Source organism: Vitis vinifera, chromosome 1, assembly GCF_030704535.1.
Source record: "Vitis vinifera cultivar Pinot Noir 40024 chromosome 1, ASM3070453v1".
In the NCBI taxonomy this organism is placed as follows: Eukaryota; Viridiplantae; Streptophyta; class Magnoliopsida; order Vitales; family Vitaceae; genus Vitis; species Vitis vinifera.
In genome coordinates this window covers 22,209,214-22,235,000 of record NC_081805.1, presented here as the reverse complement: position 1 = coordinate 22,235,000, position 25,787 = coordinate 22,209,214, and the positions used below count along the sequence as shown (strand labels likewise).

At 33.5% G+C, this 25,787-nt stretch overlaps 1 protein-coding gene and 1 long non-coding RNA gene across 3 annotated transcripts; one reads left to right on the top strand and one right to left on the bottom strand.

Moving 5' to 3' along the window:
* The first annotated feature begins 2,070 nt into the window (after positions 1-2,070).
* On the top strand, positions 2,071-19,232 carry LOC100247873 (synaptotagmin-2). 2 transcript variants are annotated; one of them, XM_002271843.5, is made up of 9 exons: positions 2,071-3,184; positions 6,685-6,926; positions 7,304-7,322; positions 8,477-8,679; positions 8,961-9,070; positions 9,212-9,310; positions 16,681-17,134; positions 17,256-17,396; positions 18,682-19,232. In XM_002271843.5, exons 1-8 carry the CDS (start codon positions 2,397-2,399, stop codon positions 17,342-17,344), a joined length of 2,004 nt encoding a protein of 667 aa, XP_002271879.1. In that variant the 5' UTR covers positions 2,071-2,396; the 3' UTR covers positions 17,345-17,396; positions 18,682-19,232. The 2 variants fall into 2 exon arrangements, with proteins under 2 accessions (XP_002271879.1, XP_010654515.1); XM_010656213.3 differs by having other exon boundaries at positions 17,241-17,396.
* Positions 19,233-20,565: 1,333 nt separating this feature from the next.
* Positions 20,566-22,203, bottom strand: LOC104880207 (uncharacterized). Its single transcript, XR_786539.3, has 3 exons — positions 22,134-22,203; positions 21,471-21,555; positions 20,566-21,350 (listed from the first exon to the last, which is right to left on the bottom strand). It is a non-coding gene; the product is annotated as an uncharacterized LOC104880207 (long non-coding RNA).
* Positions 22,204-25,787: the final 3,584 nt, after the last annotated feature.

The following is a 25,787-nucleotide window of genomic DNA, read 5'->3' as shown; positions in this document are numbered from 1 at the left end:
CTATATATATTGTTATTATATGAATTGAGATTGTTTCCTTCTAGTTGCACTATTTATTTAAGGGGAAAAAAAAATTAAAGGATATAATAATAATAATAATAATAATAATAATAATAATAATAATAAATTGAGATTGTTTCCTTCTAGTTGCACTATTTATTTAAGGGAAAAATTAAAATAAATATAAAAAAGGGGTTAAATTTGTTGAAGTGAGACTCATACCTGTTTCAATCCCAACTAAAATATCCAATTTTTTTATTTATTATTATTTTACCCAAATGTGCCATTATTTTATCCAACTTCTATTGGCATAGTGAATAACCATTATTATAAGTCTAAAGGGATAAGAAAAAAACATAGTATTATGAGATCTTATTAGAGCAATAGCATTATTAACGTGAATTATATTAAATCTTGTGACAATATTGTAGATTCACTAACAAGGCCTTGTCAAGAGAAAGGGTTTGAAGTACATAGAGCAAGGCAATGTTCAAACCCAATTCGGGATTAGAAATCCTAAAAACTAGGTTTAATGGAAAAAACAAATCATAAGATAATCATGAAAATACACTATTTATTTTTTTTATTCATCCTTATGGTGCAAGTGCATTTATAATGTTTGAGGGTTGAGTTTTTTAAAATTTCTAATGTAATTTATAGCTCATAAGAGTGGGGTATTGTAGTTACAAAATACCCCTAACAAATTTTACTTTTGTGAGTGTGAAAGGAGGGTTTCTTCTTACGAGAATTGAGTTTATTCTCAAATACACTCATGAATACTAGGATCGATGCAAGGCCATAGTAATCTAGCTAATAAAGCTTACATTTAAAACACTCGAATTGTTACGTAATAACAACAATTCTTTATTTTTGAAAATAAGTTGTAGTTCAAATATGAAATTATTACTAAAGAATGTTATAACCATTTTAATTTTTTTTTATTTCCCAATTGTGACATTCTCCAATTTTTTTATGTTATTATTATGGGAATTGAAAATATGCCACAACATATAAAACTTATCTATAAATAGTAACGAGTACTTTATTGTATTATATAACATTTTTGTTGTTCTCGCTTCTATTTCCTTTTCTTCTTCATCCTTTATTGGGTAAAAAAAGTGTGTTATTTTGTAGAGCTTTGAGTGCAACCATTTGTGCAAATTGGTATGAATTATACGATAAATCAATTATATCATGAAGAGGACACGACAAAAATAGTTTGTAAAAGAAACCTTTGAACTTATCACATTACCAAATACTTGAATCCGTGTAAAGATAAAGCGTCTATCATATCTCAATTTAATTGTTCTTGTTTCTGTTTCTCAACAATTGAAACTTCTTTTATCATTTGCTCCAATAGCAAGTGATGATGACACATCTCTACGAGGGTCGTTAACAATTGCATAACTCACTTTGCATCATAATTAATGATCATTAATTACCTAAATTTAAAACTCTTAATAATCTTCTCATTTATTAATCGACTTACTAGTCACGTTAATCAAGCTTTGCAAATGTCTTATAAATAAGAACTTACTTCCAATGTCTTATAACAATGACCTATTAACGATCTTCAACTTTCTTCTTATATCATCAGTCTTTTCTAATTGTCATTAATTTTAGTTTTTGAAAATACAATTATATAATATGATAATCGTCTTTTTTTATATGATTTAAAAATTTTAAAAAATAATATTACTATGTTATAAACAAGAAATATAATGTTGTTTCACTTTAAATTCAAGAAATACATCATTTTAACGCTATCATAAAAATTCTCATATGATAAATTTTCCATGTCATGTATCACATCCCCGCGCGTGTCAAATCTTAATCTAATTGTACGAGGAAGATTTTTTTCAAATGACAATGAAAACACGTTTCATATTTACTTTCTAATTGGCCTAACTATTCTGGACGGCGGTACGTTCTGAATTCTAATTCGAGGGTCAAGACATCATAGAGAAGAAAATGGTAGGATGACGTGTTCACAAGAGGAGAAAAGAGGAAAACGTGTCGGCTCCGACCCACGTGTACCTCGTTCCAAAAAGGCTGATCATCCACGTCGCTCGCATTTGCGGCTTTCAGCCATCCTCAAGATCTCATGCCTCCACGCTCCACTTCTGCCCACTTGTTTTAACTTTTTTCTCCCTCTCAAAACTCCCACCATTCTTCTCCAATCTCCACCACTCTTCAATCTCCTTTTATCATTGATTTCTATTTCATGTTTTTTTACTGATTTCTGTTTCTTTTGGGTTTTGCTGATTAGGCATGGGAATTTTGGGTTCCCTGCAATTTGATTCAGTTCAGCAGCAGCCCAAATTGTCGAGATTGCGATTTTGAGCTTCTTTCATTATTCAATCTGTGATTCATGTCAATTAGGGCTTCCAGTTTAAATGGTTTTGCAGTCTACTTCTGCGAGCTTCCATTTCTCGCAGATTTTCAATGCTTGCTCCTGTGAAACCACTCCGTGGAATTTGAATTTCCCACCCATTGTTTTCTCCAAGAAAAGGAAGAGATTTTGCCGAAGGAAAAGGGTTTTTCTGGCTTGTGCGATTCCCTCTGACCGCCGACGCGGGAATTTCAATGTCCAATTGGCCAGTTCCACCAGCCGTGGAGCGAAAATCTTTGTGGTAAATCGATTCTCCGAGGAATTCAATGATGGGGAAGGGTCCCAAGAATCCTCAGTTCAAATGGGTTCACAATTCACCAACTTCCAAGAAGACCCAATTGTGGATAAGCTCAGGACTCAACTGGGTGTGATCCACCCCATCCCTTCGCCTCCCATTAATCGCAACATTGTTGGATTATTTGGGTTCTTTTTCTTGATTGGAGTAGTTTTCGATAAGGTATGGACATCGGGGAAGAAGAAGAAATCGAACATTGAGCAGGGGCGGTCCGGGATTTGGCCACAGGTGCCCACCAGTTTTTCCTTGCTTTTGGAAAAGGATTTGCAGAGGAAGGAGTCAGTAGAATGGGTGAACATGGTTTTGGGGAAGTTGTGGAAGGTGTACCGAGGTGGGATTGAGAATTGGCTCATTGGGTTGCTTCAGCCCGTCATTGACAATCTGAAGAAACCCGATTACGTGCAAAGAGTTGAAATTAAGCAGTTCTCCTTAGGGGATGAGCCGTTGTCAGTTAGGAATGTCGAGCGCAGAACTTCTCGTCGGGCCAATGATTTGCAGTAAGAATCATCTTGAAACCATTGAATTTGATATAAATTTCTACTGCTATCTTTCAGTAGTTATTGTTAATTTTGCCCTCAAGATTGTGCTTGTTTGGTTCTAGTTTGAGTGGAGATACTTCAAACTGTATTGGTTTATGAAGGTGCTTGTGATCTTCATTGCATTGTTTGTTGCACTGATATTTTGTTGATGAGTGGCATGCTTTATTCTCCATTTTTCGTTACATTTTTTTTGGCCTTTAGTGAGATAGCTGATCCTGGACAGTTTGCATTTGAAGGTCTTAGCTTGATTTCTGGTTGTAAATACTGTCCCATTCTCTAAATTGCTTTTTCTGTAAACACAGTGAAATGTGCTGTAATTTTTTGCATGATCAAAGACGGTTATGCATTGTTTTACGGAGTAGCATTAGTCTGTTGATTATCTTCTTTAATAATCATATTAAAAATTCTTGAAATCCTCAAGCATCCAGAAAACAGATCTAATACCATTCTAGAATCAGCTAACTTCACTGGAATCCTATGGGACAAAGCTCAAAATTAATTAGGACATAGTCTAGTCTTAGGAAAAAATTCCCACGTGCTCTTAGGTGACCCTAAGTATTTACATAAGGAAAGGTTTCATGATTTATGAGATGGAGAACACTACCTAATGACCTTGTTTTCAGAAATTTGTTAGGGCTCTTTAAACGCTTTTAACCACCTCAAGACACTTTATGTAATAAAGGTGAAGTTGATGAGGGAGTAGTTCTAAGAACTATATGGAAAACCTGTGGTCAGTAGGTTTTTTGTGCAATTCTGAGGTTGTCTGCTTCAATTCTGAAGGTGGCTCCAGTGGTAAAGGGTTGGGGAGGGTTTGTGGGAGGTTATAGGTTCAAGTCCTAATGGGGACAAAAAATTTACCTATAAAAAAAATGTTTATTGATATAAAATATGGAATCACACAAAATGGATGGCATGAAGCTTAGTATATGTTGATTTTAAGTATTAATCTTGCATTTCTCTAACTGATATATGTGGAAAATCATAAAATATGTGAGAGATTTGATTTAGTGGTGTAAATGTGATGTTGTGATTTGATTTAGTGGAGTAAATTAGGGGATAGAATCAGCTAAGTCAATGTTTCTAATTTACTTTTCATTTTTATTTTTTCTGTTTTTAGGGTAGCTAGTATTTGCATAGTTGTATCTTTTTATTTTCTTCCTTTTGCATATACTCAAGAGTAGTCTTATATGTATGTTGTAATCCTAAACTTCAAAGATATAGAGGAACAATTTTTTTCTCTAAACTTTCATGGTATCAGAGCTAGTTTCCTACTGAAAGTAATACATTTATTTTTGGTTTCAAGTACCGGGTTTTTATTTTTTTATTTTTTCCTGGAACTATTAGGCTGCTGGTAGGAGGATTTGATGTTAGGAATCAACAAGGAGAATAATTTTGTAGATTCTTCACAACAGGTATCAATGCCTCCATTTCAAGTCTCACCTCATGGCACTAGTGATGATCCTTCATTGCACATCATCACAACCAAATGGACTGAATTTTCTTAGATGGTCTCAGTCCATTAACTTGGTTATTTGTGGGAAAGGGAAACTAGGAAAACTCCATGATCATGGCTTGGTTAGTTAATTCTATGGAGCCGGAGATAGGTCGGACTTACATGTTTTCACCAATATAAATGAGCTTTAAGAAGCAGTCATGGAAGAAATGAGGGCTCTTGAAATGAATGGAACTTGAGATTTGGTAAGTTTGCCAAGAGGGAAGACACCATTAGGATGCAAGTAGGTATTTATTGTCAAGTATAAGCTTGATGTTTCGATAGAGAGGTATAAAGCTAGGTTGGTAATCAAGGGCTTTACACAAACATATAGTATTGACTATCAAGAGACGTTTGCACCGGTTGCCAAGATGAACACAATCCAAGTCTTATTGTCACTTGCAATCAATCTAAATTGGCCATTACAATAGCTAGATGTAAAAAATGCTTTTCTAAATGGAGAATTGGAGAAGGAAGTGTATATGGATTTGCTCTCTAGTTTTGAGCAATCATTTGGAATTGAAAAAGTCTATAAATTGAAGAGATCTCTCTCTGGGTTGAAGTAGTCTTCAAGAGCATGGTGATCATTTCACAAAGTCCATTCAGAATCTTGGGTATATGCAAAGTTAGATCGATGACACAAAGTTCTACAAACATTCTAGTGACAATAAGATTGCCATCTTGATAGTATATGTAGATGATATCATCTTGATAGGTGATAACATTATGTAATTGGAGAAATTAAAGGAGTTACTTGCTAAAGAATTTGAAATTAAAGATCTTGGCAAGTTGAGATACTTCCTTGGTATGGAAGTTGCAACATCTCAAGGTGGTATATTTGTTTCTCAATGAAAATATACTTTAGACTTGCTTACAGAAACAAGAATGTTGGGTTGTAAACCAACTAATGCACCAATTGATCCTAATAGGAAATTGGGGTAAATGGATTTAAGTTCAAGTGTGGATAAAGGACACTATCAATGTTTGGTGGGTAAACTGATATACTTATCACATACATGTCCTGATATAGCGTTTGTAGTTAGTATGGTTAGCCAATTTACGCACTCACCTACTGAAGAATGTTTTGAAGCCATGTATCAAGTTATGAAGTATTTGAAAGAAAGCCCAGGGAAAGGATTATTGCTTGAAAAAAGGGGCATATGTAGATTGAGGTATATACTGATGTTGATTAGGCAAGAGATAACAAGGATAGAAGATTAACTTCAAGTTATTGTGCCTTTGTTGTAGGGAACGTGGTAACTTGGAGAAGCAAGAAACAAAATGTTGTTGCTAGAAGTAGTGCAAAGTTGAGTTTTGGACCGCTGCTTATGGAATTTGTGAACTCATTTGGTTGAAGAAGATATTAGAAGAATTGAGGATTCCTTATGAGAAACCTATGAAATTATACTGTGATAATGAAGCAATGATTAACATAACCCACAATCTAGTTCAACATGATAGAACTAAGCATGTTGAAGCGGATCATCATTTCATTAAGGAAAAACTTGAGGGGCCCTAGTCTATATGCCATATGTTTCTACAGAAAAATAGCTAGCAGATATCCTAACTAAAGGCCTTCAGAAGCAGTTGTTTGAAGTTCTAGTAAACAAGTTGGGAATGTTAAACATCTTTGAACTAGCTTGAGGGAGAGTGTGGAAAATCATAAAATATGTGGGAGATTCGATTTAGTGCTGTAAATGGGATGTTGTGATTTGATTTGATGGAGTAAATTAGGGGATGGAATCAACTGAGTCAATGTTTATAATTTAGTTTTTATGTTTTTTTTTTGTTTTTTTGTTTTCAGGGTAGTGATTATTTGCATAACTGCATCTTTTTATTTTTTTCCTTTTGCATGTACTCAATAGTAGTCCTCCTATGTATATGTTGTAATCCTAAACTTCAAAGGTATAGAGGAACAATCTTTTTCTCTAAACTTTCAATATATGTTTTCTTTGATGTTATCCAGGTATCAAATAGGCCTCCGTTATACAGGTGGGGCTCGAATGCTGTTAATGCTGTCACTTAAATTCAGCATCATCCCCATTGTTGTGCCAGTTGGTGTTCGTGATTTTGACATTGATGGGGAACTTTGGGTTAAATTGCGGTTGATTCCAACAGAGCCTTGGGTTGGAGCTGTTTCATGGGCTTTTGTTTCGCTTCCAAAAATAAAAGTTGAATTGTCACCATTTCGCTTGTTCAATCTAATGGGTATGTCATACTTTCATGGTTTTCATAATTTCTTCCTTGCATTTGCATTCGTCAAAGTTACTTAGATGAATATTAGTCCTTGTTGATGCATGTTTTATAACTTCAGGTAACAGAAAATTAGTTAGAAGGATGATGGAAGGAATTGAGGGAAACATATAGAAAGAAGTTTTTGCAGTATCATGAAGTATACTTATCCTATTTGTCATATCATTGTTGAGATTTAATGGTTAAAGAATGTATGCATTATGCAAACTTTATTCTATAGGTTTTTATATGAAGCAAGGTAACCTAACAATGAGGTACTGATATTTGTTTCTTTCTTTTCCTTTTTCTTTTGCTTTTCTCCCATCTTTTGTGCATGCATTGGACAATACCAGCAATTCCTGTTCTTTCAATGTAAGTGGGCTTTTGTCTCTATAAGACTATTGTTGTTGCATATACTCTGTTAACATTATGATTATTATTATTATTATTGTTATTTTTTGGTACATTCATATCAAATTGGTAAAGAAGGTGAAGTCTGCTTGCTTTATGGATTCGATAAACTTGGGGAAGTTGATTTTTTTGGGGTTTTCAGCTTATTATTGCTCTTTTTCCCCCTCCTTTGACATCATTTTTTTTTTGCATCTTTGCCTTTTGAATTTGAGTTTCCAATGGTATAGTTCTATCTCTGGATTAGAGGTGGCTCCTGATGCTCTTGATCTATAACCATTCTCCAGTGAAGCTCTTTGTCTACACAAGACTCTCATTTGTTGAGAGCATCACCATATACTTAGCTACCCATATGCAACCAGGAGGAAGTTGCATGGAATGTTAAGACTTTAGCATAAGTTGGTTGATATATGTTGTTGGCCTAAACCTAACACCTTAAGCTTTTGGGTTAAATTGGTAGCTTTACAAGTTTTAATATACAAATCCAATCCCATTTTGTTTCTAAATCTAAAATGACAATGGAAATAAAATTACTCACAAAATAGTATTATATAATTCTCAATACCAAATGTAAAGATTCTTAATGATTTTTTTTATTTAACTAAACAAGGTCCTCCTTCTATATGTACCCGTTCTTATAAGTTGTTTTTGTTAGCAAAAGAGAAGGGATGGCTAACTTGAATTAGAACTTCACAGATTTTTTGGGAAAAAAGCAAATAAAGGGACTTTGTAAATTTGAAACTGAGCAATTCACATATCAATTAATCATGTCCATTCTAATTTGCAATTTGTAATTTTTAATTGACCATGTCAGTGTAATTTTGGGCTTTTAAATATATGTGGTTCATGGTATGGTATTTAATTGACATTCTTAGACTCATATACCAATCACTTCAGTTTTATTATTTGAGCTCCCTACTCCATTCAGAGGTGTGATTCAGTGGTTGTGTGATTTTTTGTTAAGCAGAGTCAACCATTTTAAGAACATTCAACTCTTATTTATGTCCCTCTTCACCTCAGAAACAGCATGCTTCCTTTTCTTTTGATAAGTGGTGCGTATCTTGTGGGCTGTGGTGCCTTTTTTCATTTATTCACTTTGATGTTTGACCATGACTTAGGTTTTTGAAAAAACTTCTCACTGAGGATTTGCCTCGACTTTTTGTACGTCCTAAGAAGACCGTTTTAGATTTCCAAAAAGGAAAAGCAGTTGGTCCTGTTGAAAATGCTTTAACGGGAGAAATGCAAGAAGGAAACAGGGACTTTGTTGGAGAACTATCGGTGACACTTGTAGATGCGCGGAAGCTCTCTTATGTTTTCTATGGTAACAATCCTTCCTCCTTGTGTAGTAGTGGTTTCTGAGGCTTCCCATGTGCATTATAAATCGTAAAATTCTATTAGTTTTGTATGTGATCGGTTTGAGATGCTTATTTGGAAACTTATTTCTTGTTTGGAAAACTGCCCTTAACATTGACTTTGAATTGTCAGTTGGTTTGTGCAAAATTTATTTATTTAAAGCTTGTGTATGAATAGGATCTTCTGAACATCATTTGTTCCTTTATTCATTATGCCCTGCCATACTCACTGATCCTCCGATGATTTCAGGTAAAACGGATCCTTACGTCACTCTAAGCATAGGAGATCAGAAAATACGTAGTAAAAAGAACAGTCAGACCACTGTCATTGGGCCTCCTGGTGAGCCAATTTGGAATCAGGTGAAGCTTCTTAGTGTTTCATCTTCATCTATTGTGTTTCATTCTGTAAACTGTTCAATCAGCACTCTGGAGTTTATGTGAGATGGATTGGTTTTGTCTAGAAAACTTGTCAGTAATCATGTTTTTCTCCATTGGCGGCAGGATTTTCATATGCTTGTTGCAAATCCTAGAAAACAGAAATTACTAATCCAAGTGAAGGATTCTCTTGGATTTGCAGACCTGACAATTGGCACGGGAGAGGTAAATTATCTTATTCTCAAAAATGTTTGTTTTTCTGGACAATTCGTTATGATGATTTTGGGTCATATATTCACTTCTCTTTTTCATTTCATTCCAAACCGAGTCTCTCTACCCCATGATTTGAAAGAACCAAGTTCATTGTTAGGCTATATTGACTATGACCATGAACACTCCTTCAATACATGTAGTGTAGCTCCTATCCTATTGTAAACTGTTTATTCCTTTCCTTTTTTGGTTGGCAAGTTTAATCTTTTTAACCATGCAAACATAATGTGAAATATACAATGCAGTGCATGACAAGGCCCTAAGGGCACATCCAAAAAATCGGGTGAAACCTTCCTTAGAAGAGTCACAAGAAAAAAAAAAAAGGATAAATAAATAAATAAAAGATAGAAAAACAGATCACAAGTAAGACATAACTCACATAATATCTCTTCCAAAACACATTGAAACCTATAGAATTCAGTGAGCTGTCTGGAGAACCACACAAATCCCAGACCATGGTAGTAGTTCCAAAGAAACAAGGTTTGAGAATGCCCTTACAGGTCCCTTAAGACTGATTCTGGTCTCCACACACCACCAACCCTCCCACCCCACCTCTTTTTTTTTTTTTTTTTTTACTTTTTAACCGTACCAGAATGATCACAACCTAATGACTCAAATTCCTCAGTTACAAAACAACCATTAGGATTAGCATGAGTCTTGGTCACAACTTCAGCTAAGCATGGTCCCCATCCAAACTATGGAAGTAGCACCTTAAATTTGTTGAATTATATATATAATTCAACAAATTAGGAAAAATAAGGGAGGATGAGATGAGAGATATTAGGCTTCTCTCCACTAGACTTTCTCATATGACAATTAGTAAGCAAAAAATTGTGTAAGATCTCTTGAGATGAGATAAATTATGGACATCTACTTGAAGAGCTCCCTCAAGTTGGGGCATGCATATAGCACTCATGCCCAGCTTGGCTTATGCACTCTGCAAATCATTATTCAAAACTCCCTTACTATATCTGGTTATTGATTTCCATTCTTCACAAGAGATGTCCTTTTGTGTTCTGACTTCTCCATTTTCTACTTTGTCTAATTATGCTAAATCTAAATCTGAGCTATGCTTATTGCAGTTTTGTTGTCACAATACAATCTCATTGTATTGTTGAGGCAACCATGAAAAGTACCTTCAAACAAAACAGTTCACTTGTCCATTTGCCATTTCTCTAAATTTGGCTTCTCCACTTGACTTAGCTACAAAAGATAGCTTTTTTACTTTACCAATTTACTAGATTAAACAAACCTCAATGGGTGTCCCCTCCTCTAACAAGTCCCTCGTGAGGGCATATGTAGATGTGAAGTGGCTTTGTAAAACAGTGTATGCCCGATCTGCATTAGTAAGAGCCTTCATTCTTATATGTCCATGTTTTCTAAATAATAGATCTTACTTGGCTGTTGATTCTCAAAGTACTTAAAAAGATTCTGTAGTTAAACCCAGGTAAAAACCTTGCTAGGAGTAGACATAGAGTGACTAGTCACACCAATTGCATATTCTAGATCTTGACACGTGTGTGAAAGATAAGTGAAGTCCTGCAAGTCACTGAGATCTTTGTATATCCACTACAGGGCTTTAATTTTCTTCACTTAGATAATTTAGATCAACAAGGTTATCAACGAGCTGGCTCCTGTTCAGTACATATGCTGATTGTTTGTTTTTAGTGTATTTCATGTGGATAGTATTTTTCTTGCCCTCCCTGTCTAAAGTTTTGGGTTCAAACCCTTGAAGCTTCTTCCTGTGAATTTTCTGTTTAGCCTTAATGGGAATTTATGTGGGTACTTTTATTTCAGCTCCATTTAAATTTCTAGTAGGTTTTAAGATTGTTCATTACATTTATAGCGGATTGCCTTTTCTTTGGATTGGGATACTTCTATGTCCATTTGCTGTTTTGCTAATTACTCTGCTGATGCAATAATCCTGTTTAATACGAGTATAGCTGTTCTTTGACTTGCGAAGCCCTAAGATCATTCCTACTTGTTTGGTTTCCTCGAATTGATTATAGCGAACTATAATAGTGACTTGTCAACAAATTTCAATTTCATAGGTGGTGTATTGCATTGATTAGAACCTCTAGTTGGATGGTATTCATTCTTTTTTCCTACATATGTAAATATTGAACACAAAGATGAATTGAGGATGAATTTCTGATTCTCATTACTGCAGTGTACATGGGATTTACAATTCTATTTATAGATACAATGATCTAAATCTATTTAAAGGAATAACCTACTTATAGGAAATAATTCAAATTCAAATTCAAAAAAATACAATATTCTAAATATAGATAATACTTCTGAATTTTCAGTGGTGAATCTCGTAATTTTCAGTAGTGAATTTGAACCAATCTTTTCACACTCCCCCTCAAGCTGGCTCGAAAATGTCTTTCACACCTTGCTTGCAAGTTATGCTATCAAATTGCCCCTTGTGTAACCCCTTAGTAAAAATATTTGCCAATTGCTCGATTGAAGGAATATAAGGCATGCAGATGAGTTTATTGTCTAACTTCTCTTTGATAAAGTGTTGGTCAACTTGTACGTGTTTAGTTGTATCATGTTGAACCATATTATGTGCTATATTGATCGTGGCTTTATTGTCACAATAGAGCTTCATAGGAATAGAACTTGTTGCTTTGAGGTCTTTAAGTAGCTTTTTTAGTCACAAAAGTTTGTAAATCCCATAAACTGCTGCTCCAAATTGAGCTTTCACATTGTTTCTGGCTACCATAGTTTGCTTCTTGCTTCTCCAGGATGCTAGGTTGCCTCTAATAAATGTACAATAGCTTGATGTGGACCATTGATCTATTATGCTTCCTGCCCAATCAACATTGATGTAAGTTTCAATCCACCAACGACCATGATTCTCAAATAATAAACTCCCTTAGTGAGTGCATAGATTGACTCACTAGACTCACTGTAAACGCTATGTTCGACCGGGTATGAGATAGATAAAGTAGTCTCCTAACTAACCTTTGAAACTGCTCTTGATTCACCGCCTTATATGCATTTGTTGGTTGTAGCCTAAGATTGGGCTCCATTGGGGTTTCTACTGGTTTGCAACCAAGTAAACCAATCTCCTCAAGTAGGTCAAGTATATACTTTCACACAAATATTTCCTTCTTAGACCTCATAAACTCCATGCCCAAAAAGCATCTTAGGGCTCCAAGGTCTTTAATTTCAAATTCTCTTGCGACGAACTTCTTCAAGACCTCGAGTTCCCTTGCAACAATGAGTATGACTATCTTATCTGTACTTGAGTACTTGTAGAACAATGTGTGATCGGCTTGACTCTGTCAATATCCACACTTTTTGACAACCTTAGTGAATCGATCAAATCAAGCTCTAGGTGATTGTTTTAGTCTGTAGAGAAACTTCTTTAATTTGAATACTTTTCCAGTTCCAAGCACGCTTTCAAACCTGGTAGTAGGTCCATGAAGACCTCCTCCTCTAGCTCTTTATTTAGAGAAACATTCTTCACGTCAAGTTGATGCATTGGCCAACTGAAATTTACAACAAAGGATAGTAGTACTTGAATCGAATTAACTTTTGCAATAGAGGCAAAGATCTCTTGATAGCCAATTCTATAAGTCTAGGGGAATCCTTTGGTTACAAGCCTTTCCTTGTACCTATCAATGCTTCCGTTTGCTCGCATTTAATTGTAAACACCCACTTACAACCCACAATCCTTTTATCTCTTGGCAGTTCAACAATTTCTTGGGTACCATTCTTCTTAAGAGCATTCATCTCTTTCATGATTGTCATCCTCCTTTTAGTGTGATCCACGGCTTCTTGTATAGTTTTGGGCAATGAAATACTAAAAAGATTAGAAGTTAAGGTGCTATAAAGTTTATGGAATGAGACATACTTTGTAATAGGATGCATAGTGCAAGAACATGTTCCCTTTCTAAGTGCAATGGGAACACTAAGGTCATGTAAAACACTGTTTAGATTACTGGATTTAGTAATTGAACATGGGCTTGACAAAGAGATACTTGTTTCATCCAAAGGTCCATTATTCAGAGGATTTGCTTGACTTATTTTCGGTTGTGATTCTCTATTCTAATTATTTTTCCTTCAAGAGTAGGTACACAACTCACTTTGAGTTTGTTTTTATAGCAGCTCTCCCCCTGAATTAGATATAAAGGTAAAGGTTGGACAGTGGGTAAAGGCTTGGTGGGTAACATCTTTAAGTGAGAATTCTGTGGATCACTCGGACATAGGTAAGGGTCCCATCACTTCCAAAAAGGATCTTCCCTCCTAGTACTCTACCCTTGAAGATGATTTTTAGTGAAGTAAGGTTGGTTTTCGAAAAGTGTCACATCCATACAACAAATTTCTTTGAAATAGGATTATAACAATTGTACCTTTTATGTTGAGGAGAATACCTAACAAGTACACACTTTTCTACTCGAGGATTGAGTTTAGAACAGTTTAGTTCATGGATGTGGACAAACAGAATGCAACCTAAGGTTTTTAGAGGTAAAGAAGTAAAGATGCGAATATATGGGAAGATGGATAGTAATCTTTTTAGAGGTGTGTCAAATTTCAAGACTCTGGTGGGAATCCTATTGATTAAGTTAGGTGTTGTGAGAGCAACCTCATTGCACAAGTATTTTGGAACCTCCATAGTGAACATTATAGAACTAGCCACCTCGAGTAAATGACGATTGTCTCTTAGCTATACCTTTTTGCTATGGAGTATCAGAGCATGTGGATTAGTGGATAATGCCCTTTTCTTTAAAGTACCTACAAAGAATAGAGTTGAAATATTCCTTCCCATTGTCAATTCCTAAAGACTTGTATTTTAGTGTGGAGTTGGGTTTCAATCATGGAATAGAACTCTATGAACACTCCTTCGACATCAGATTTTTCTTTTAAGATATACACTTGGTTCTTGCTATGTTTGTGACTTGAGAAGGTCCCCATACATTAATGTGAATTAAGTAAAATGGTTAGGATTCTTGATGAGGATGAAGCAAAAAATGAACATAATGATGTTTAGATAACCGACAAACTTTGCATTGAAATATCAAAGGATTCAAATTTTTGAACAGAGTTGGAAATAATTGTTTCAAATAAGAAAAACTAGGATGACCTAACTTATTGTGCCATAACTTTATTTCATCTTTAACAAGAATAAAAATAACACTACTACTCACAGCTTGAGCTTGTCTACCTTTGAGAAAGTTGTTATCAAAATAATAGAGTCCATTTGTCATTCTAGCATGGCCAATCATCCTCCCCGAATGCTGGTGTTGGAATTCACAATGAGAGTCACAAAATTTTGCAAAATAGTTAGAATCTTTGGTTATTTTGCTAACTGAAAAAAGATTGCAAGAAAGATTAGGAACATGGAGAACAAATTTGAGAATCAGATTTTCAAAGATAATTATAGAACCTTTCCTTGCAATCGGAGACAAGCTGCCTGCTGCCTTATGCAATTCTAATTTTTAAGTGACTAGAACATAGAGAATAAGTGGTAAGTAAGTGTGACTGACTAGTCATGTGATCAGATGCACCAGGGTCAATGATCCATGGTGCTGAATTTAGGGAACTAGTGAATGCACTAGCTCTTTGAGCCAAAGACCTGGAGGGTACACCTGAAAGTTGGACTTGATTGATCATTTTGTAGAGATGCTCGGGCTGTTTATTCCTGAAAGGAATCTCGGTTTTCTGTTGTAGCTTGCATTCCACTGCCATTCTTTTCTCCAGGTTTTCTTTCCTTCCAATTTGCTGGTTTTCCATTCAATTTCCAGCACTTTCTTTTATGTGCCAAGGCCTGTCGCAATAATCACACCAGGCTTTAGGATTTTCATCAGGATTCTTCAATATCTGAGTTCTAGGTCTCTGATTGTATGCTGCTGCAATGGTTTTTTTGGCTGGTGCAACAGATTAAGTGCTGAATTCTCTCTGTTGGACAAATATTTTCCCATCATCACTCCTTTGCGACTTTCTTCTCATCTAACCTCAGTTAATGCTTTAGTGACTAAGGGTAGTGGCTCTTTTCCTAGAAAACGACCTCTCACTTCATTCAAATCATTCAAGCAGGCTAAAAATTCCATAACACTGTCCTCCATGATCCTCTGAAATTGAGCACTGTCTTCAGCACTTGACCATTCAAGGACATATAATAGGTCAAGTTCTTGCCACAAACTTCTCAATATATTGTAATAAATTGTTACAAACATAATCCCTTGTGTTGTATTTCTGATCTTCGTTTTTAACTGATAAACTTGAGGAATTGCTCAAATCTGAGTGTCGCACTCATTGCATCCCATGGTTGTTTGGTAGTGCTGAGATACATCTATGTTTGGCTGATCTCAGATTTCATAGAGTTAACAAGCCATGATAAAATCATAGAATTCTTTGCATCCCAGACATGGTACACAGGATCATCGGATTTTGGGGCCTATCTGATCTTTGTTTTTGACTGATAAACTTGAGGAATTGCTCAAATCTGAGTGTCTCACTCATTGCATCCCATAGTTGTTTGGTAGTGCTGAGATACATATATGTTTGGCGGATCTCATCATAGAGTTAACAAGCCATGATAAAATCATAGAATTCTTTGCATCCCAAACATGGTACACAAGATCATCGGATTTTGGGGCCTATTTTGTATTGGTCAAAGAGTCGATCTTACCCCTTCCTCTAATGATCAACTTCATGGATTGTGACCACCGTAAGAAGTTCCGTCCATTCAGTCGATGAGTAGTGATATGCAGGATTGGACTTTCAATAGCCCTAGTTGATGAAATATGACCATTCTGAGAAGTCTGAATATTAGAGGAATCCCTTGAGGTTTCATTAGAAGATGCTCCATACATTATAAAGAAATGGTTCAAGGAAGATAAGAATTAAAGATGAATATATTGCTTCTACAAATTTGCTACATAAACCAGATTGAGAGAAAAAAAAAAGAACAAGAAGCCTGGAAAATAAACAGATTAAAAAAACAGAAAAAAATCTGGTATAGGACCAGATAACCGCTGAATGTTTTTTATTTTGTGAGTGGTCAACCAAAACACTCAAAAGTCTGTTCTAGGGTTTTAGGTGGCTCTGATTCCATGAACACAAAGATGAATTGAGAATGAATTTCTGATTCTCATTACTGCTGTGTACACAGGGTTTACAATCCTATTTATTGATACAATGATCTAAATATACTTAAGGGAATAACCTTTTTACAAGAAATATTTCAAATTCAAATTCAAAGAATACAATATTCTAAATATGAATAATACTTTCTAATTTTCAATGGTGAATCGGAATCAACCTTTCCATGTATATATTTTGTAAAAAAAAATTCAATACTTTTGCAGGTTGATCTGGGATCTCTTAAAGATACTGTACCAACAGACAGGATAGTGGTCTTGCAAGGAGGCTGGGGTCTATTTAGGAGAGGTTCTTCTGGGGAAATATTACTTCGACTGACATATAAGGCATATGTTGAGGATGAAGAAGATGACAAGACAGAGGCAGAATCCATGGATACAGATGTTTCGGATGACGAGATGTCCGATTCTGAGGAAGTAGATGCTACCTTTGAGCAGAGTCAAAGGGGAACCTTGAATGGAACAGATAAAGAATCATTTATGGATCTTCTAGCAGCTTTGATTGTGAGTGAGGAATTTCAAGGGATTGTGGCATCTGAAACGGGAAGTATGCAACCTTCTGATGATGTTCCAAGTTTGGACCCAACAATATTAAGATCGATTGGCGTTACTTCTGAACTTAAACCTTCTAATCCAAATAGTGATTCTGAAATTTCTGGAGGTATTTTGTTTCAAAGTGTTTCTTTTGTTGAAGTTTATTACCGTTACAGTTCACCTCTTATGTTCACTTAAATTGTCTTGTTTTTTTCTTTTATGCACCATCAAAGACTCTTCATTTGCAGGAACAACATTATTATGGCTTTCTGTGATCACAAGTACTGCTGTGCTAATTGCCCTCTCCATGGGGGGTTCAAGTTTATTCAATCCCTAATATGTTGTGGCATAGATTCTGAGACTAGTATTCAGAGCTTCTGATTGATCAAGTAACTCCATGAAACCTTACCTATTGCTTTATACACCATCCCTGTTTAGGTGTTGTGGAGTTGAGTTGCTTTCTGTTTATGGTTCTTTTTGCCTTTTAATTTGGTGCCATTTTTATTCATTGTATGCCCAATTGTTCCATAGTACCCATGCAATTGCTTTTTCATATTTTCTTGACAAAACCATTTTGGTTTGTTGAATTGTCTGGACCAAAGCTTTACTTAGCAAGTTATACCACATAAAAAACTCGGGTTGTTCTTTAATGATGAAAGGCTTCTCTGGAGCACATTAACTGGGTATTTTTACTATTCAATAAAACTTTACTAGATCTGTTACAAGAAAGACCATATTATAACAGTTAATAGTATACATACCGTTTTGCTTTTGAAGTTGTTTTTGGGTAGAAGGTAATTGTTGTGCATGTCTTTGGAACAGTTACCTTCTACCCAAAATCCTGATAGAAGTAGTTTAAATTGCAAAATGGATTTACAACAATCATTAGTATATAGACTACTTCACTTAGATTTAGGTCACAACAATGTTATTGAAGCAGTACACCAGCATTTTCCTTTGTTAATGAAGCAGTTGTTTTGACTCCACAATATTGTAGTCAGGGGCAAATTATTGAACCTCCTAGTTTAATATTTGGTCCAAGGTTCTAGGTTTAGGTCTTCTTGTAGTATCAGCCGTGTGAAGTTTTTTGCAATAAATACTTCCACAAATGTTTAAGAGTTTGTCAAAATGATGCTTAGAATTTGTGAAACACTAAGATTACAGAACATAGGATAAATTAGTAATATTTCTTCAAAATTGTGAACTTCAACCAAATGATCTGGGATATAATGTATTTTTACTGTTCTGTAGGAGTCAGACATGACACTTTTTTTGAATACTTCGGGCCTTTCTAGGAACTGTTTTTGGAAATAGTTTTCTAACTTACAATTGAAAACATGGAGAATGCTTTAGGATCAATTGAAAACAGTTCTTAACAACTGTTTTTTGAAAATTGTTTGTGAAAATGTCGCCAGATAGACCTTTAAAATTGCTACGTTTTAGATTTGCATCATGCATTTTGGTCAATGATCTTGAAATATTGTAGGCATTTGAATTGTTATTAATGTACCTTGTTCCCCAAAAAAGAAGTGGAGATCATGTTTCCATTAGAAAGAAAGATGAGCAACTAATCAATCATCAGTTTATCACACTCTTCTTTAGCCTGTTTCTTGTTTGAGGATTTTGAACAGCTAATGTATAAACTGCTGAATGAATGAACTTGTTCCATGGCAGGCCTGGGAAACATATACTCTTTGCAGCATAACTTGAAGACAGACTCAGTAAGTGGAGTCTGATTTTCATTGTATGTATTAATCTTCCACCATGTAAATTCATATTCATTACCTGAGGAATGTTGTATCGGCAGCAAGAAATTTTTGGCTTCTTTTCCCACCAGCTGTGGTAAACGCAAACCCTTGTATACTACATTGTCTATATGATAGCATACCAGTCTCTTCAAACACTCCCTTTTTTACCAGGCAAGAATGATCATTATTAACATTAGAATGTTGTATTATGGTGAGGTTAACCCGGGAAATGGTTCCTAAAGAACTCATGTTTTGAAGGTAGGATTTTGGTGATTGGAAATTGATTTCTGTAGGGTGGTTCTGGGCCAGAGCTATGGCCATCTGGATGAGGAAGAAGGCATCAAAGAATGTATTGTGGGTTTGAGAGACAGGCATAATCTAGGCCTTTATTTTATATGATTTCACATGCACTACAGGGTTTGTTCATGATCATTTCTATTTGGATATGGTGAAAATAATAAAATTCTCTTTGATTCATAGATTATTATTCCAATGTATTTATATATAATATATGTATGTATATTTATGTGTTTTTGAACACCATAAGAGGTTCTTACAATAAAGGGGTATCATTACAGTATCGAATCAATACATATCAAAAAGCACGATCAATCAGGTTGTGTAATGTATGTATTTACATTTCATTGCTTTGTACCAAATTTGGATCCATTATTTTGTATCCTAATCCCGTTGTATCTTGATCATACTATTTATATTTGATCTCATTCTTTTTGATCATATTATTTGTATTTTCATTAAATGGTTTAGGTTTCAAATAAACTGTTTTTTATTGAATCCAAATGTTAAGTCTATTAACCTCCACAATTAATTAATTTTTTTTTGCAAATTTTAGGAAAATAACTTTTAAAGAGAAATTAATTGTGTTATAAAGTAGTTAAGTGGGTATATAAATACATGCATAGTGATCCAACTAGGTATCTTAATTTTTTTTTACCTATTTCCTTAAATAAATTATTGTGGTATTTAAAAATCAATTCTTAGTTTTTTTTCTTTTATTTTTGAAAGTAATTTCATTTTTTTATTTTAATATTTAGCAATATATATATATATATATTGTTACATTTTAAGATAAATAGTGTGAATAAAAAATATATATCCTGGCAAGTATTGTACATCCAGAACAAAAAAGTTTCAACCAACATTCATTATTATGCTATCATTAAAGTTACAATAATTTTTTTTTTTGAAATTTTTATTTATTATAATTTTGGACTTAGTAATTAATCTTAGATATAAAAAGTATTGATAAAAAAAATTAAGTTAATGGGAAAAAAAATGTAATTTAAGGTAATAATATTTTATATAGTAATCAGACCAAATGTTTAATAGAAATATAACAATTTCATATATTTAGTATATATAAAATATTTTTGTTACTAATATTTGTTAATAATTTAGAACATTTTGGAGGGTGCAAGTAATTTTGCTCTACCTATTTACATTTTGTGCTCAATTGGACATTGTTCATTAGCTATAAATAACTGTGCTTAATTGGATATTTTACATTTTGATATTTTAATTTTTGGGTATTATATATATATATATATATAACTCGAGCACGCTCCCTTGACTTTTTAACACCAATTAGAGTAATATGAAGAAATAATTAACAGTGAAGTTATATTCATAGCTACTTAATAACAAAGCAAATAAGATATCACGATAATCAATACAGTAGATTACATAAAGGATAGACGTTTTAAACTCTTTCATAACTCGAATCCTCTCCCTCAACTTTTTAACACCAAGTAGAGCCATATGAAGAAATAATTAATAGAAAAGTTATATTCACAACTACTTAACAACAAAGCAAATAAGATATCTCGATAATCAATATACTAGATTACACATGGGATACATGTTTGAAATTCTTTCATCCATATATATAGGTTTAAGGTTTTGTATAAATTCATTGGTAGCACGAATGTTACATACAAACATATTAGTTTAGGGTTGAATACATCAAAGGAGTGCAATTCAAGGTTGCTTAATCAATGCATTAGGCTACATAAGAAATAGACAATTTTAACCCTTTCATCCATATATAAAGGTTTAGGGTTTCATATAAATGCATTAGGCTACATAAAAGAGAAAACATACTCATTACCACCATACATACTATTTAGGGTTGGAGACAGTAGTAGAGTGCACTTCAAACTCAGTAGACATCACGATGACATGTTGGTGCACTTTTATCTTAACCTGTAAACACAATAATCAAAGTAGCTCCATCCATAGGTCAAAACACAAAGCCAAAGAACTTCAGAGAACAAAAACCAATTAAGCAATGTTTGGTGGCTAAGAATTATGGTGCAAAAGTAAAGAAATTAACATTTGAACTCTAGATTTTAGAACCTATTCCTAGGCAACTCAACCTATGAATGTAATGAATACAATTATTTACACAATAAGAAATGAGATTTTCATTTTTTTAATCAAAACTAAAATGACCTAAATTAAATTGCACAAGGATTATTTATATTGTTTTCTTGAAACAAAGTTAACAAAAATTATACCTTTACTGTTGTATAAACTTGGAGTAATTAACTCCAATCTGAACGCAGGAGAAAGATTCTACAAAGCATCAAAATTGAAGATATTAGCTAACAATTTAAAACAATAAAAATCCAAAGAATGAAAAACTTATCCAGAAAAGACAAAAATAGTGGTGGAACAAAAATAATATTGTCTTACATTCAATTTTTCGAACCTTCTTGCTTATTCTTCTTCTTCCCACTCTGACTCCACTTTAGTTCTTTTCTGACTCCCCTCATTCCTTCTTTAGCAACATCATCAAATGTCATTTTTGTCAGACCAAGAAGGATCATAATCTTCAATGATGTTGATTTTTTGGGTAAATTTTTTGAAAGAAATTAGAGACATCCAATCCTTGAGACTATAACTACCAAATTGTTTCATTCTATGAATTAGAGAATTTTTTGAACTTTTGATTCAAGATGTTTCTTGAATTTGAATCCTCAAAAGGTGTTGCAAGGTTTTTCCCCTCTAATTGAAAGCATATCAAGATCTTCGATCAAAGTTGAAACTTTTTCCAAGTGATGACTTTACTTCTTTTCCATGGCCATTTGGCTTTGAAGATTGAAATAAGCAACATTAGGAGAGATACAACATTGGAAAAGATTTTCCATGGTCATTTGGCTTTGAAGATTGGCATAAGCAACAATAGGAGAGATACAAAATTGGAAAATTGGAACACTAAAAAGAAAAATAGAGAGACAAAGATTAAAGAAAGAATGAAATTAAAGCTAAAACATCCTAGAAATCGAAGAGCTTCATAGAACTGAAAAGTAAATGAGAATTTAAGTTGAATTTGATTGAAAAAGGAAACATCATTACTAGATAATATACTTCTTCGAATAATCCATGCACTCTCAATGCTTTGGCATCCAAAACAATAGAAACCCAGGCCATAATAGTTCAATGTGTTGGTATTAAGGGCAACTATTTATAGAGCATCAAACCCTTAAACTTAAAGTATGTGGCCGATGTGGGATTGGAATGCATATATCATGATTTTTTTAATGTTTCATCGATGTGGGATTGGAGTACACAAAATGAGTCTTCAATTCAATATGCCTTTTGGATGTGAGATTGGAGTATACACATTGTGTTTTTTCAATGAATCACTCACAATCATATAGATGCACAATAATTAGACCATGTGGAGTTTTTTAACATCATCGTTTTTTCTGGTGAATGATTTTTTAGAGTTATTAAAATATACCAACTTTCTTTTTTGGATACTCACTTTTAATGTCAAAAGAAGATTTTTTTAATCATATTAGGGTAATAAAATTTCATAAAATAAAATATAATTATGTATTTAATTAATAAATTTTCACCATAGTTCTACAATAAAATTAGTCGATTTTCTAAGTTATATAGATTGATGTTTCAAAATCATAACAAGTGGAATTAGGAAATATGATTGAATTCAATATCAAATGAGTTTTTATCAATATCCACAACCTATAGTTCTAGTAGATTTTTCACACATTTTTTCAAAATTATTGACTTTTCTATTTCTTAAATCTATATTATTTCCAACAACTAATTCCCTTTTATAGACTATAGTGAGGTTTTTATATGAATTCATTACTATATAAAAGGACAAGAAGGACAAAAAAGGAGGTCATCCACATTTCTTATATACATTTACAACACTCCTTTAGGATGTCCATGACAACACTATTGACTAGTCTATGCACATTCTTTGTTCACTTTCTTAGCTTCAAAAATGATATTAATCCATTATCTATTGCAAAGAAAATTGTTCTAAATTTCCATAAAGGCGCAATTAAGAATTTTTTTCTTCTCTTCCTTTGCAATTTTTGTATTGAGTTTCCTAGGATTAGTTTGATTTCAAATTGCATTTTTATAGTTGAGATGCAACCTCGTTATCTCTTTTTTAATTTCCAATGGTCCTTTAATTGCCCTTCCTACTCTCTTAAGATGGAAAATTGTCATTAATTTTATAGGCATCTTACATTACAAATTTCACTACATCTAGTGCTTGAAAAGGTTCCCACAATCAACCTTTTGTGGAACTATTTATCTCTTTACAAGATTTTATTTCATTTATTTATTTATTTATTTTTCTGGACAAGTTCATGGAGTAACATTCGAAATGTCTAGGATTGCTTGAGAAGTCACCCAAATTTTGGGAGAAGCATATTGTATATTTTCCTCTTAGCTAGGTTATAATAAAATAAAAATATTAGGAAAATTATTTTAAATATTTTAAACTAATTCCAATATCAATAATTATAATTTAAACTATCATTAGTGTCAATTTTTGATGTTCTATCTTGTAAAGTTCCTATTGATCAATCATGACATAACATGTGTTTAGCGTATTGTTAGGATATACCCATTAAAAGTACGGCATGATATAACAAAATAAAGTTTCATTAGTAAATTTATTTATTATGATTCAGGTTCTTTCTTTATCCTTGCTTGCATTGATGATTAGCTGAGTATTTAGACTTCCATCACTTGCATTGTATATGACTTGGGTGCATTAGGAGTTGCATTGAAGACTTAAGTCATAGGTTCCTTAATAGATAATAAGTAATTAACAGTTAATTCATGGATGGGCAATCCATCAAAGACTGTATTGCAATACCTTCTAATTGAAGGAATGACTTGTCATGGTCATGGGGATGGTTTTGCCATGGTAAGTACCCTAATATGTATGGTTACACATTGAACATGACCAACGATGAATTATGACATTGGCTATTAGGTAGTTATAATTCATTAAGATATTATGCTGCATAGACTCTTAACCTTAAGAGAATATTGAGTTAGTACTAAGGTTTTCAGTGACTTTAACTTAAAGGTGAGACCCTAAAGTGGTCATATTTTCCCTATGGATTAGGTCACTATTGATTAAAACATATGACAACAAATAATCTTGACATAGGGACCATGATATCTCATAGATTTGAGAAAACATGTCCCCTTAGGTGATCCTAAGGACATGTGATGATGAAATGTATGACTATAGTAATTCCTTAATCAAAATTTGACATATACTCTTTAAGAGCTATTAAATTTTTTTAGTTAATCACATAATAAAGAAGATATGAGACTTAAGGATTGGAAAAGTAATATTGAAAGGTTTATAACATTTATTACTAGGAACCCTAAATCTCTTCATTTCCAAACCTTGAATTGAATAAGTATATGCAAATCTATCATAGGCTTTTCTAGAAATTATTCTAGCTGAAACAATGACAATAAAAACCATTTAGAATAATAAATTAGAGAAGATAGTAATCATACCAGGATCTAGATGTTCCCAGATTGGTTTCCTACAATGAAAATGAAGCTAAAAGAGTCTAGAGTTCTTGTACACCAAAGATCTTTCGCTCGATGACTCGAACCATGATATTGGCACTCTAAAGTGTGGGTTTTGGAAGTATAACAAATTTATCCATTGCATGTAGACTCCCTATAAACTAGTGTCTATAATCTAATAAGGTAGTATTATCACCTATCAAGATTACCTCTTTAATCCTTAAGTTATAGATCTTACTTATGATATGATCAATTGGTATACTTTAACTCTAAGAAGCATAAGTTAAATTCCATTAAAGGAAATGATATGACCATAACCTTTTATATCACATGCCCTTTGGATCACCTAATGGGACACATTGTCTCAATCGCATAATATATTATGGTGGCTCTATTGAGAATACTTGTTGCCATTAACCTTCATCAATAGTGACTTAATCCATAATGATATGTGACCACCTTAAGGTCTTACCCATAGGTCAAAAGCCTCCTGTTGGCTTTGACTCATGCTTAATATTATCTCAAAGTTGAGAATTCATGCAGTATAATAGTTTGGTGAATCATGGCAACTGTTAGCCTGATGTCATGATTCACCATAGGTATTGTCTAGTGTGTATCACATACATTAATGCACTTACCTTGGGAAAATCATCTTAATGGCCAAGACAAGTCATTCTTTCAATTAAGAGGTAGTGCATTATAGTCTCAAATGGATTACCCAAATCCATGAATTGTTTATTGACTACTCATCACTCTACAAAGAACCCATAACTTAGATCTTTTGTGCAACTCACACCCAAATCTATACAATATAAGTGATGTGGGGTATATATACTCAAATGATTGATTAATGTAAAATAGGACAAAATAGGGAAATTAAGAAACATAAACAAATTTATAAATTAATCTCTATTTGTTATATCATGTCATGCTTTTAGGGCTCAATCCTAATATTTGCCTTATTAGATTATAGATCCTAGTTGATTACTACTCAAAAAGTGCTCTTTTATAGCTTGTTATAAACTCTTTTAAACACTTTTGAGTAGTATTTATTACCTTTTAACTCAATTGGCACATTAAGGACCCTTGCAAGTATTACTAATTAGTTTTTGGCAAGTTTTGGTGTTTTTGGTAGCTTTTTGATAATTAAAACGAGCCAAGAATGAGGGAGAACTTTGTGTAGTCCAT

Bases quoted from the DNA above. Each gene is read 5' to 3' on its own strand.
- LOC100247873 (XM_010656213.3), top strand. From the start codon at position 2,397: ATGGTTTTGCAGTCTACTTCTGCGAGCTTCCATTTCTCGCAGATTTTC. The intron at 9,071-9,211 runs GTGAAGCTTCTT...CATTGGCGGCAG, and splicing joins GTGAGCCAATTTGGAATCAG to GATTTTCATATGCTTGTTGC. The intron at 9,311-16,680 runs GTAAATTATCTT...ATACTTTTGCAG, and splicing joins TGACAATTGGCACGGGAGAG to GTTGATCTGGGATCTCTTAA.